This window comes from Astyanax mexicanus, chromosome 22 (assembly GCF_023375975.1).
Source record: "Astyanax mexicanus isolate ESR-SI-001 chromosome 22, AstMex3_surface, whole genome shotgun sequence".
In the NCBI taxonomy this organism is placed as follows: Eukaryota; Metazoa; Chordata; class Actinopteri; order Characiformes; family Acestrorhamphidae; genus Astyanax; species Astyanax mexicanus.
Window position 1 is genome coordinate 5,395,156 of NC_064429.1, and position 14,066 is coordinate 5,409,221.

Below are 14,066 nucleotides of genomic sequence, written 5' to 3' on the forward strand. Positions count from 1 at the left end.
ATGCACTATAAAACTGGACAAAACTAACCAGACTAAATTAACAATATACACACAAACAATGGATAAACTTTGCTCTCCAGTGTAAAACTTTGCTCTTTCCAGTGTAAAAAAACAGCCATTGGGGACATTTTAGGCGCAGTATTTCTTAGCAACATTAGCCTAGCATCTCTGTAAAACCACTATAAACCAAAGAAACACAAACAACACTAATACACACTCTCTAAATCACTGATTCCTTCTCTGTTCTTTGCTGTTGCTTTTTTTATTCATTAGATTTTGCTGTGCACCAGTGATTGCTACAGAATGCAACATATAAGCAATTCCTTTAGTCTGCCAGTATTGTATATACTATATACAGTATATTAGCTTATATTGCACATGTTCACCATTGCATATCTGCTATGCTATGAACTATGCTACACTATGTTCATGAAATGAAGTGTAAAATTATTTTGTTCTTCTTTTTTTCCCGCTTCTTGTTGTCTTTCACAGAGGGAAAAGGAAACGCTCCCCTTTTTTATGCAGGCAGATTGCACGGTCACCTCGCAGACGGGCGCCAAAGCCTTCAAAATCCCCCTGTCCATTCGGCAGCGGATCTGCGCCACCTTCGACACTGCCAACGCCAAAGGCAAGGACTGGCAGCTCCTCGCCCAGAAGCTCCACATTCAGAGGTATAAAAAAGCCCTTGATATTTATTTTATTAAAGAATTCTTTAAAATAACTGCGGATTAAGCTACATACTTTATTAGGTACCACTTTAAAATAAGACTACCTTTATAAAGGGTTTTACTAATTAGGTTGTAAATTCCTTAAAAATCATTAATAATCAGTTATAACACATACGTAGGAAGGGCAACAGTATAGATGGCTGTGTTCTTGCTGGACGTGTGCAGGTGTGATGAATCACAGTATAAACCAATAGGGAGTCGGAATGGTATATGTTTATACTTCTCTACATCCAATCACAACCAGATTCTCTATACTCTATCTGGTTGGAGAGATTTATCTGGATAGGCGTTTTATTGAATGATGAGAGGCCGGAATAAAAACGAGCTGAAATAAAATAGGAGTAACGAGGCTGTTTTTATAAAATGTAAGAAGTAGAAAGTTCAGATAATTGTGTGAAAATGTAAAATAATTACTCCAGTAAAGTAGAGATAACCAACATTTCTACTTAAATAATTAAATAAGATATTTGTACTTAGTTACTTGACATCTCTGCCCACAGGATGCGATTAATAGACTATTCTCAGGCCATTAGTGACACTGAAGTGTTTAAAAACTCCAGCAGCACTGCTGTATCTGACTGATCCACTCACTGTACCAGTGCTGAGAATAATGACCCAACACCCAAAATAATAATAATAATAATAATAATAATAATAATAACAGCTGTATCTCTGTGGTGGTTTTCTCTCCTGTGGGGTCTTGAGTGTTGAAGAACAGGGTGAAAGCAGGATAATTATAAAATAATGTTATGCTTGATCAGTGTACAAAAACAAAATGAAGAACGTTTGCTTCGGGCTTCTGGCTAACACACTTAGCGTCGTCAGGCTGCACTGCATTACATAATAATCCGACTGGAAGCTCTTTAAATAATCATATTTCCGTAACGCCGTTCACACTATAGCTACATTATACAACATACATTATACATTATACATCACCCGCCCGTCTTTAATTACCTCTGCATGCTAAATGCCTCGTTTTGCCGCGCAGGAACGGGTTTGATGCTTATGATGTAACTGGTTGTTGAGCTTTAAGGAAACTTATTATTACATGAGTGCTTCTCGGATGCTTTCTGACTGGAGGCAGATCAGTGTTTATTGGGTCGAGCCTCTGAAAAACAGCACTGTGGGTAAACTGTGGTAAAACACTGCCCTCAGCCGGCCATCAGAGGCACTGCAGTCTGCAGGGATCAATACAAACTATACTACAGTGCTGATTAGGCCTAAACCTAGACTAGAGGTTAGTGTTTCCACCCGTCCCTTGAAATACGGAATCGTCCCTTATTTGGCAACTAAATATTCCCGTATTGAACCATAAATGTTCTGTATTTCCATAAATGCCCAATCCACTGTCACTCACACATCCACACTAAACCCCTCCTCCCTCCGCTCCTAAATCATATACTTATATACTTCTAAATAAAGTATACATTAAATTCTTATATTTTTTCTATAATATATATAAGGATTTAATATATACTTATTTATTTTAATTTGTTGATTCACAGTGTCACCGGGAGATCACTGGACACGGTATTCCTCACAAAAATATAAACATTTCAACACAAAATACACAGAAATCTGTAAAAAAATCTGTAAAAAATAATCTAGGGAATTATTTCTCAGGTAAAATCTTTTCTGTGTATGTTTTTGTATCAAAATGTTTATATGTTTAAGGAATACAGTGTCCAGTGATCATTACATAAAATATTATAATGAGTGGGGTTTAACTGTTTGGATGACCTGACTTCCTTTTTACTCATAAGAAAGCCCAGAGGAGCGGTGGTTGGCGTCCCTTATTTTAAATTCTTAAAAGTGGCAACCCTACTAAAGGTCCATCTAAAAAATTGTGAATATCATTGAAAAGTTACTTTATTTTAGTAATTCAGTTCAAAATGTTCAACTCTCTATATATTATATAGATGTATGACACATAGAATAATCTATTTTTAGTGCTTATTTATTTTATTGCTGATTATTATGGCTCATAGTCAATGCAAACCCAAAAATCAGTGTTTTAGAAAATTTTAATATTATATAAGACCACTTGGTACTTTTGGCAGTGTGAGCAGTGTGCCAAGTCCTGCTGGAAAATGAAATCTGCATCTCCATAAAAGTTGGCCAAACCATTACTGATAATCATCAAATTTGAAAAATGAATTTTATTTGTAAATCAAGGCAGCAGAGTCTGGAGAACGAGTGGAGAGATAATAATAAACTTGATAATAATACATTATCAATATATTATCAATATGTATATATATATATATGTGTTCTATGTTGTAGTCTCTAAAAGCAACCATCATTTTCTAAGCTGTTTTATTTGCAATGAATCTATTTTGTTACCTGAAAATAAAACGCAATGTAAAATAATTGTACAAAGCAATTAATAAACAAAAAAACATCTATTAAATCAACCTTAAGTTAATGCATAATAACTAGTTTTAAGTTTTAAGTCTAATTAACTTAACGCAAAGGATCACCTTGAAATATTAAAGTAAATTCATCTTATCCAGGCTCACAGTGTGCTGTAGATTTCTAATACTGTAGATGTACAGTATAGTTATTAAAGCTCGCAATGTGACTGGGACAAAAAAGGAACACAAGGCCTCAGAGTGGCGTCAGCAAGCATCTTAAATGGAAACACCAAGGACAAGCGAGCCGAGCCGAGCCGAGGGAAAAACATGAGATCAGAAAGAAAAAAAAAATCAAATATATATATATATATATATATATATATATATATATATATACACACATATGAAGGCCAAGTCCCAATTAGGAATAATTGCAACTTGAAGGCCGGTTCTGATTGAGGCTCTCAGACAATATTAGCTTGTAATTTTAGATATTATATAACAGATGTTTTATTATTATTTTATTCTGATTGTTTTACACACATACAATACAAAGTTTGCAGCACTACTCATCTTCCCCAATAGATGGGAATGTTTGTTTTCTTTAGTACCAACAGTTTTGGCTGTGCAGAATTCAAAGGCCAGAAACTCTGTATTCACCTGTCATATATGTGTATGAGGTGTTAGTGTGTGTTGAGCTGGTGGTACAGTGAGTGGATAAGATACAGCAGTGATTAGCAGTGATTAGCATGGTGGTGGTGTATGAGGTGTTAGTGAGTGTTGAGCTGGTGGTACAGTGAGTGGATCAGATACTGCAGTGATTAGCAGTGATTAGCATGGTGGTGGTGTATGAGGTGTTAGTGTGTGTTGAGCTGGTGGTACAGTGAGTGGATCAGATACAGCAGTGATTAGCAGTGATTAGCATGGTGGTGGTGTATGAGGTGTTAGTGAGTGTTGAGCTGGTGGTACAGTGAGTGGATCAGATACAGCAGTGATTAGCAGTGATTAGCATGGTGGTGGTGTATGAGGTGTTAGTGAGTGTTGAGCTGGTGGTACAGTGAGTGGATCAGATACAGCAGTGATTAGCAGTGATTAGCATGGTGGTGGTGTATGAGGTGTTAGTGAGTGTTGAGCTGGTGGTACAGTGAGTGGATCAGATACAGCAGTGATTAGCAGTGATTAGCATGGTGGTGGTGTATGAGGTGTTAGTGAGTGTTGAGCTGGTGGTACAGTGAGTGGATCAGATACAGCAGTGATTAGCAGTGATTAGCATGGTGGTGGTGTATGAGGTGTTAGTGTGTGTTGAGCTGGTGGTACAGTGAGTGGATCAGATACAGCAGTGATTAGCAGTGATTAGCATGGTGGTGGTGTATGAGGTGTTAGTGAGTGTTGAGCTGGTGGTACAGTGAGTGGATCAGATACAGCAGTGATTAGCAGTGATTAGCATGGTGGTGGTGTATGAGGTGTTAGTGTGTGTTGAGCTGGTGGTACAGTGAGTGGATCAGATACAGCAGTGATTAGCAGTGATTAGCATGGTGGTGGTGTATGAGGTGTTAGCGTGTGTTGAGCTGGTGGTACAGTGAGTGGATCAGATACAGTAGTGATTAGCAGTGATTAGCATGGTGGTGGTGTATGAGGTGTTAGTGAGTGTTGAGCTGGTGGTACAGTGAGTGGATCAGATACAGCAGTGATTAGCAGTGATTAGCATGGTGGTGGTGTATGAGGTGTTAGTGTGTGTTGAGCTGGTGGTACAGTGAGTGGATCAGATACAGCAGTGATTAGCATGGTGGTGGTATATGAGGTGGAATTTTTTTTCCATTGACTTCCATTGAAAATTAATACGGTTTTATCTCTTTCCAGTAAAGTTTTGGAGTTACTGGTTTTTATTGGACAACGATGATATGTGCGGCAAACATGGAAACCATGGAGACCATTTATAGTCTGTGTTGTTTTATGATGTTTTCTGGTGTTTTCGGGTTTTCACTCAACACCTTCCTCTTTTTTTGCAGGAATCTTTCCTACTTCGCCAAGCAGCGCAGCCCGTCTGGGGTCATCCTCAGCTTGTGGGAGGCCCGGCACCAAGCCAGCGGCGACCTGGACTCTCTTGCCAGCGCTCTGGAGGAAATCAGCAAGATCCACACCAAAAGCTCGGCCAAGACGAGCCCGGACGAGACGGAGATGGAGCCTGACTTTAACCAGTGAGCCCCCGGGGCTGTGACCCAAAGCGGATGCAAACCTAATCACTGCATCGGTCTGCAGCTGACAACGAGAGCGCTGGACTCCTGGACCTCTGAGCTCTTCAGAGAAACAACAAACAATCGAGTAAAAGAGTAAAACACACCTGATTGGTGGTTTAAGTCCACAATCGGCTTAATGACGACGTAAAGGGAGGAGGGAACGTACTTAACCTACTTGGAGAAACTTGACACGTAAACTTGAAGCATAAAAAAAAGCAGCCAGAGCGAAGAGACATCCGTCAAGCGAAACTTTTCGTTTCGTTTAGTAGAAGCTTTTCCGCTTCCTCTGACCTTCTTCTTTATCAGTGGTTTGGTCGGTTGGTTGGTCAGTCAGTCAGTTGGCATTCTTGCTTTTCTAGCAGAGCTCTGTGTGTATGTGTGTGTGTGTGTAAGTGTGTAAGTCCAGCGTCTGGCAGCATGGACCGGACCTTTAAACGCTTCAGTGTGGTGACATTTACTTACTTACTTACTTGCGTACGTATATACTCTGGACTCTGGACTCCGGATTATGGACTTTGGACTCTCTGGTTTGTGGCTGGTTTTGGCACTACGAAGCGTTTAGAGGAAAGAGGTCACCTGGTCAATTGAAGCGGCGGCTCTACTTTTTAAAGAACGAAAGAAGAAAGAAGCGAAGGAAGGCTTTGGTTGTTGAGTGGGGATCTGTTCTTCACACACTGTGTTTTCTGCAGCCTGCTCTTACATTTATTTTCTGTTGATTTTCGTTTTCTTTTATTCCTCCGGTTGCTCCCTCAGCAGGGGGCCAGCCATTGTAAATGTCGTTGCTGGGACGCTGATGAATAAAATATGTCAAATGGTGTTTTATTATTATGAATTTGTGGTCGTTATCTTCAGATAGAGTTGCGTGAGGGCTTAGCGCTGACTCAGGATCGTGGCGGGGGGCCTCGCTGCCTCGCCGCCTCAGAGGGCCTCGTCAAAGACAACGGCACCAATGTGTTCCTGTTAGATAACAGCGACGGTTGCTGTGGTCGCCTCTGAACGGAGGACGTTGGCCCGGTGACTCAGCTACAGCGAGCTGCTTGACAGTACAGTAAAATCCTGTTATTTTTTTTGCAGTTCTTTTTTTTGTAAATCCCTCCTTTCCTCCAAACCGCCGTGTCGCCCTGTCAGAGCGCAGCACTAAGCCGAGCAGCCTCCGCCAGCGAGCTGAAAGCAGAAGGTAGCGGCGGTAGTGTCAGTCCTCCTCAAAAGAGGGTCAGTGCCTCAGAAAAAAGCAGCTGTTAAAACACTGCCTTCTGTTCTTCCCGAAACGATACGGAAAAAGAAAAAGCCACCCTCCCCTCCGGAGAGACGACTAAAGACTAAAAATGAGAATAAAGCGCCTCTTATCGGCCACGACCAAACTCGTTGGCCACTGGCCGGGCCCCGGACACTCTGCAGAAACAAGGGGCAGCCGAGATGTAATTAACGTCCGAAGCAGAAGAAAGAGAGGCTGTCAGAAGTCCGGAGGGATGCGGTCGTTCCGAAAGTTATGCCCTTCCTTTCCAAATCATCTCCTTCATTAATCTGCTCCCTCAACAGGGGACCTCGCTTTTGGGGGCTCTAATAGCTCAGCCTCGGCTAAAGAGCAGCCGTGCCGTAGCCGCGGCCCCCCGCAGACCTGGCGCTAGCGGTCATTAGGAGTGAATGATTTCTGAGTTTGATTTTTAGCTCTTATGATTTAAATATTTTAAAGAATTTTACTACTAATAGACACAGTTTCCCCAGAGAGGGATTAAGCCTAGTCCTGAACTGCACAGCATTTTGAATGGAGATTCCTTATTGAAAAGAAAATATTCATTGAAAGGTCCAGCAGTTGGCCTCCATATCGTGACTGACCAATGAAAAACAAGTATCTCCAAAATGGCAACTTTTACAGGTGAGAAAAGAAAAGCTACTTAAAGGTCACATTCCATAATTTATTAATTCATTTTAAATGTCTAGCTGTGGCCTCTAGTATGAATAAAAGAAAATGTGAAAAAAAGTGCTCTGTTGATCTGGTATAATGCTGCTTTAGTCCAGTGGAGGAGTGGGTGAGGAGAAACGATAGGATTTCGGCTCTTGCTCATAAATATTAATACATGCAAACATATCACCTCTGATTGGCTAACAGCACTGCGAGGCAGCGAAACAAATAAAGACATTTTTGAAATAATAACAGTCTTAATAGCATGTCATTTATTACTTTACAACATGTGTAATGTCTAGTCTTAGAGACTCTGTAAAATGCCAAATCCACCGGATATCCTATGTTAACCTATTGGAGCTCTATTGTATTTCACAAAGAACAAGAAAATTGGATTTTAGCGGAAGGACACCTTCAATTTTCAATAGAAGTCAATTTTGACACAGTGTAAGGGATAGGTTGTGTTTTCAATATATGTAGTAAACTAAAAATTCACAAAAATGGAGATACTTGTTTTTCATTGGACAGCGTTGATCCATTTGAACGAATTCAAGTGAATATCCATTCAAAATGCTGTTTAGTTCAGGACTAGGTTTAGGATTAAACCATAATCCCTGCCTGGATTAGTTTTAACTGCCACAAAACATCTGAAATACAGTGGCTTGCAAAAAGTATTCATACCCTTTTGATTTTTACACATTTTGTCACCTTACAACCACAAACTTATATGTATTTCTTTTTTAGATTTTAAGTGATAGGCCAACAGACAATAGCTCATAATTCTCCATAGTATGATGCTGCCACCACCATGTTTCACAGTGAGGATGATGTGTTAAGGGTGATGAGCTGTGTTACTTTTTTCCAATGAAAACCAGCATCTCCATTTTTGTGGACTTTGAATTTACTACATAATTTCAATGAAGAAACTGTCTTTTACACTGTGTCCATATTTCTTCATGAATGGACAAATAGAAAGTCTTCAAAATTACCTAAAATAAACCCTTTTACATTGGCTTCTATTGAAAGTATCTCTCCGGTAAAGTTGATGTTTTGAAAGTACTTATTGATAGTTTTTATTGGACAGCGACGATATATATGCAGACGGGCCCAAAGTCATGGGATAGCAGTTTGAAAAAAAATGCTCACATTGATATAAGTTGTAAGGTGTTATCTTGTGAGTGAGGCTGAATATGGCAGGGAGACATGCATTACGGGAGTTGGAATGAGGTCTGATAGTGGGTGCCAGATGGATGGATCCAAGATCCATATTGTACCAGGAGTACATCATAGAAGGCTAATATTACCACCCACAGTGGACAGAGCAGTATAGTGGGTTGTATTGTACAGACAAAGGACGGATAGAAACTCATATTTCACATTTATACTTCTTTAGCTTACTTTGTCAAGGTACATATTGCTAATTCACAATTGAAAGTAAAAAAAAAGGAATAAAACACTTTACAGACTACAGAACTTCAACATGGCTTCAGATGTCTGCTGAGGGACTCTTAATAAGTGGTGTTATCCACTACTCACTCCATTCCTCTCACTGTATAACAATGAATATCATCAAACTGGATTAAACAGAGCTGCATACTCTATGTCTTTTCATTTGCAGTCCAGTTCACTGATTCCCAGTCTGAGGGACACACCTGCCTCACTATGTGAAGGGCTTGATACTGTTATTGAACAGGCATCCCTTGGACTGAGAATTGTGCACACTGCACTACTAGACAATGCTGCTAGACATCACCTCTGCAGCCCAAAGATATACATCGCTGGGAAAAAAAAATAAGAGACCACTTAAAAATGATGAGTTTCTTTGATTTTACCAAATTAAAAACCTCTGGAATATAATCAAGAGGAAGATGGATGATCACAAGCCATCAAACCACCAAACTGAACTGCTTAATTTTTTGCACCAGGAGTAAAGCAGCATAAAGTTATCCAAAAGCAGTGTGTAAGACTGGTGGAGGAGAACATGATGCCAAGATGCAGGAAAACTAAAGTGATTAAAAAACAGGGTTATTCCACCAAATATTGATTTCTGAACTCTGAAAACTTAAAAAATATGAACTTGTTTTCTTTGCATTATTTCTTTGCATCTTTTTTGCTATTTCAGATATTTCTCATTTTCTGCAAATACATGCTTTCAATGAGAAAACTGATTCAGAAACTAAAGTGGTCTCTTATTTTTTTTTCAGAGCTGTATTATCTGTGTCATCAAATATTACATTATGGTATACAATCTATGACAAGTATTCAAATAATAATGCACCAAGACGTTACTGATAGTTGGAATGCAATGAATCTTTAAATATGTGAATACACTTAATGATATATGTAATTGATTACAGTATTAATATGATATAAGGACATGATTATTAAGGAAAACTGAGCTGCAGTTAATATCCTGGATACCCACAGATGTTTGCCTATAGCTGGGCCTGTAGATCCTGCTCTACACTTATAGGTGGAAGCTGAAGCTGCCGAAGTTTCTATCGACCAGGCAAGACAACAAAGTGTTGCAATCTGGTGGCGACATTTCTGAAAAACCCTTGCTGTGTGTGGGTGACCATTATCCTGCTGAAAATGCTATCAGTTGGAAGTTGATGATTTATAATTGATGAAGGTTCATATTTTGCTGGCTGCAGGAATGATGAACCTGGATGGCTGGCTACTGTCAGCAACTAGTGGGAGGAGCCCCGTTAGAAGGATTCAGATAACAGCGTCATTGTATTTTCCTGCATTGACCATCACAGAATTTAAAGTTGCATTCAATTCAGAACCAGTCATTGTCTGAGGGCTCTAAGCAATGGATTGGACTGTCCAGTCCTGTTAGTGTCCCTCGTATTACTACTAGGGGTAACTGACTGTAGCATCCAATGGATGTCCAGATCATCACACCAGCAGGTGGGGCAGGAATAAATTTCTCACCACTAGGCTTCGATAGCCTTAACTTGACCATCATTGGATCCCAAACAGAAGCTGTTTTTTATGCTAAACACAGTGCAATTCTAATCCATAGCAGTCCAGGTTCTTTTTCACAACTTCACTCCAACCAAAGGTGACAGAGGCTAGATGATGACTGCACCTACAGTACAGGCCAAAAGTTTGTACACACCTTCTCTTTTTTAGTGCGTTTTCTTTATTTTCTTAACTATTTACATTGTAGATTCTCACTGAAGCATCAAAACTATGAATGAACACATGTGGAGTTTTATGTACTTAAAAAAAAAAGGTGAAACAACTGATTCACCTGATATATTCTAGTTTCTTCAAAATAGCCCCCCTTTGCTCTGATTACTGCTTTGCACACTCTTGGCATCATTCTCTCACTCTGTGCTCCAGCTCACCCCAAACCACCATCTGGATTGGGTTCAGGTCCAGTGACTGTGGAGGACAGCTAATTTTTTGTTAAGTACATAAAACTCCACATGTGTTCATTCATAGTTTTGATGCTTCAGTGAGAATCTACAATGTAAATAGTCATGAAAATTAAGAAAACGCATTGAAAAAGAGAAGGTGTGTCCAAACTTTTGACCTGTACCGTATATGTCATTCTTTAAGGGCAATGATGCAACACCTTTAAAAGTTAGTTATCTGGGCAAAACATTTTTGATTGCATTGTAGAGACATGTCTAGCAGTCAACGATCTCTCATCAAGAGGTACACTACCCAATGGAGCTTTTAAAAGGCTTTTTTAGGGAAGAGGGGGAACAAATGTATACCCTCTTGTGTCAAGACCCAGGGTCTAATCAGACCACATCTGTAATCATTTACATATCAAGATATGCAGTATGCAATATGGGCTGCATTGTTTTTTTTCTGTTTTGTCAATTAATATATACAGGGGTTAGACAATGCAACTGAAACAACTGGTTTTAGACCACAATAATTTATTGTGGTGACGGACAGTTCTGGTGGAAACAGGAGAGTTGAGGTGCACATTGAATTCTTTTCGTTTTATGTTTTTTGGATACAATCCGGGTTAGCACCCGAACATCCCTTTCAGACAGCTTCCTCTTACAGCGTCCACAGTTAATCCTGTTGGATGTGGTTGGTTCTTCTTGGTGGTATGCTGACATTACCCTGGATACCGTGGCTCTTGATGCATCACAAAGACTTGCTGTCTTGGTCACAGATGCTCCAGCAAGACGTGCACCAACAATTTGTCCTCTTTTGAACTCTGGTATGTCCCCAATAATGTTGTGTGCATTGCAATATTTAGAGCAGAACTGTGCTCTTACCCTGCTAATTGAACCTTCACACTCTGCTCTTACTGGTGCAATAATGTGCAATTAATGAAGATTGGCCACCAGGCTGCTCCAATTTAGCCATGGAACCTCCAGTTTCATTGTCAAACCCCTGTAAATATGTATCAGAAACCCTATCTAGTAACAGCGTCAGATCTGATAAATGTATCTGATAACATCTGAAATACTGGTTCATCTCAAAAAATTTGAATATCATTGAAAAGTTACTTTATCTCAGTAATTCAGTTCAAAATGTGAAACTCATATATTATATAGATGTATTAAACACAGAGTGATCTATTTTAAGCGATTATTTATTTTATTGTTGATAATTTTTTACGGCTTACAGCCAAGGAAAACCCAAATCCATCACTGACACATCACTGATTGTTTGTATCTTACATTGTTGAATCTTTTAAACCTGAATGAAAAAGACTACTCTAATGGCTGCTAATGTGTGAAGCGTGTGGAGCTTTTTCAGTTTAATCCACTTCTGTATTTTGTTTAAAATGCTATTGCTACAGTATTCATGCACAAGATGTTCTTTAAGATTATTAAACAGTATATTTCATAAGCTTTGTGTGTGTGTGAGGGCTAAAATGATTGACCAAAATATGCATTTCTATTATTTGCATCATTTCCTTTTCATGATATTAAAATGTAATGTATATCTGAGCTTATTGCACATTCGCATAAAAAATTAGATATTCATTTTTCTGACCATTTATGGGCCACGTTTTTATTTTATTAATTTTGATTTGTATTAAAGTGATTATTCAGAAAACAAAGTCATTCAGAGTGGGTTTGGTTTGTTTTAAAATGGTTTGATCTAAAGAAAACATTTAAGATTATTCACACTATTGATGAATTAAACCAGATCTTTGAAGGTCTAAAAAGGTCTAAAACGGTTTTAATTCTACTTACTACTAACATTCTCCCATAATTATCTAAACTTTCTACTTTTTACATTTTAAAAATAGCCTCTTTACTCGTTACTATTTCATTTCAGCTCGTTTTCATTCCGGTTTCTCTTCGTTCAATAAAACCCCTATCCAGATAAATCTCTCCATCCAGATAGAGTGAATCTGATTGTGATTGGATGTAGAGAAGTATAAACATATACCATTCCGACTCTTCCTATTGGTTTATACTGTGATCCATCACACATGCACTACCCCCCCCCCACCCCCCCCCCAAAATCCCGAAACACACACACTCCAGCAAGAACATAGCAGATGTATGTAGTCTAGTATGAAGATGATCCGTGCAGAGACTCAAGAGAACTCCAGACAAACTCCAGTCCAACTAAGCTTTAACTTTAATATATTTACTTTGTTCTGTATGCAAAATACATTCATTTTTAAGAAGCATACATGCAGCTGAAACAGGGAAACAGCCTAGTGCAAAATCCCAAATGATATTATCAACATTAACATTTTAATAATAGAACATTATTGTCATTATGGCTTTTAGAAAAAGGTGTTTTGGTGCACTATAGGACTTTGTGGTTCAGCCTAAGCTTTTTTTTTTAACATTAATGGCTTTTTTTTGGTTACCCTTATATTATTTCACTTTTATACTTTAAGTAGTTTTAAACCAGTGCTTTTAAACTTTTACTCAAAGAGTAAAAAGCTTGAGTTGATACTTTTTCAACTTCTACATGAGTATTTTTTTTAAATCCTGGTATCAATTCTTCTACCTACAGAGAAATTAATGGAGATACTTTTCACATCTTTGGTGACCTTTCACAAGAGGCAAAACTGGGTATACAGAGCTTTTTACACCAAACATGCTCTGAATGACTCTCAGATCTAAATCACAATTATTACAAATCCTTAATCTTTAAACCAAGAGTACAAGAAGTTCTTCTCCAAAATCCCAGAGCTGCATTCCGACGTCACATGGCTTATTCTCATGCCTTGTAAAACTGCTGTAAATGGTGAATGTTGAACAGTTGTTCAGATGGGGCGGAGTCATCCAAACAAGGTTTCAGATGCAAGCGACCACGACCAAGAGAAAAAGGAAGAATAGCAGGAGGATGAAGCTTTTTTTCCTTTTTTTCTAGTTAGGAACGCCCTTTGTTTTGGACCTGTATCTACACTTGGGGACGTTTTGGATGTTTCTGTACAGTAGACTTGCTGATGTATCTGCAGTCTTTTGGAAATAAATGTACAGTTGAACAATCACAAGTTGATTATGTTCTTTTCCAGCTGGTGATGTTACAGTTACGTTAGAAGTGCAATCAGTATGGCTCCATGTGGTCCAGAGGACTGAAGTGCTGCCACTATGATCGGGAGATTGATGATTCGAATCCCGGTCATGCAGCTTACCGTCAGCTGCCGGTGCCCTGAGAGAGTACAATTAGTCTTGCTTTTCCTGGGTGGGTACAGTTGATGGTGCTCTTTCCCCTCATCACTCATCACACAAAAAGGGTGATGTTGATCAGCACAAGGCTGCGTCTGTGAGCTGATGTATCAGAACTGAGTCGCTGCGCTTTCCTCCAATCGTTAGCGCTGTGATGCTACTCGGTAATGCTGCATCAGCAGCAGTTCAAAAAGAGGCGGAGTCTGACTTAACATGTGTCA

General features: G+C 39.1%; 1 protein-coding gene across 3 annotated transcripts in view; it reads left to right on the plus strand.

Annotated features, from left to right (window-relative positions):
- unc5db (unc-5 netrin receptor Db) overlaps positions 1–6,139 on the plus strand; it is a 402,981-nt gene extending 396,842 nt beyond the window's left edge. For all 3 annotated transcript variants that reach the window (XM_022666860.2, XM_022666862.2, XM_022666861.2), the window contains 2 exons: positions 493–671; positions 5,095–6,139. In XM_022666860.2, coding sequence (XP_022522581.2) covers positions 493–671; positions 5,095–5,287 — 372 coding nt within the window. In that variant the 3' untranslated portion in view covers positions 5,288–6,139. The remainder of the gene's footprint in view (positions 1–492; positions 672–5,094) is intronic.
- The last annotated feature ends 7,927 nt before the right edge of the window (positions 6,140–14,066 follow it).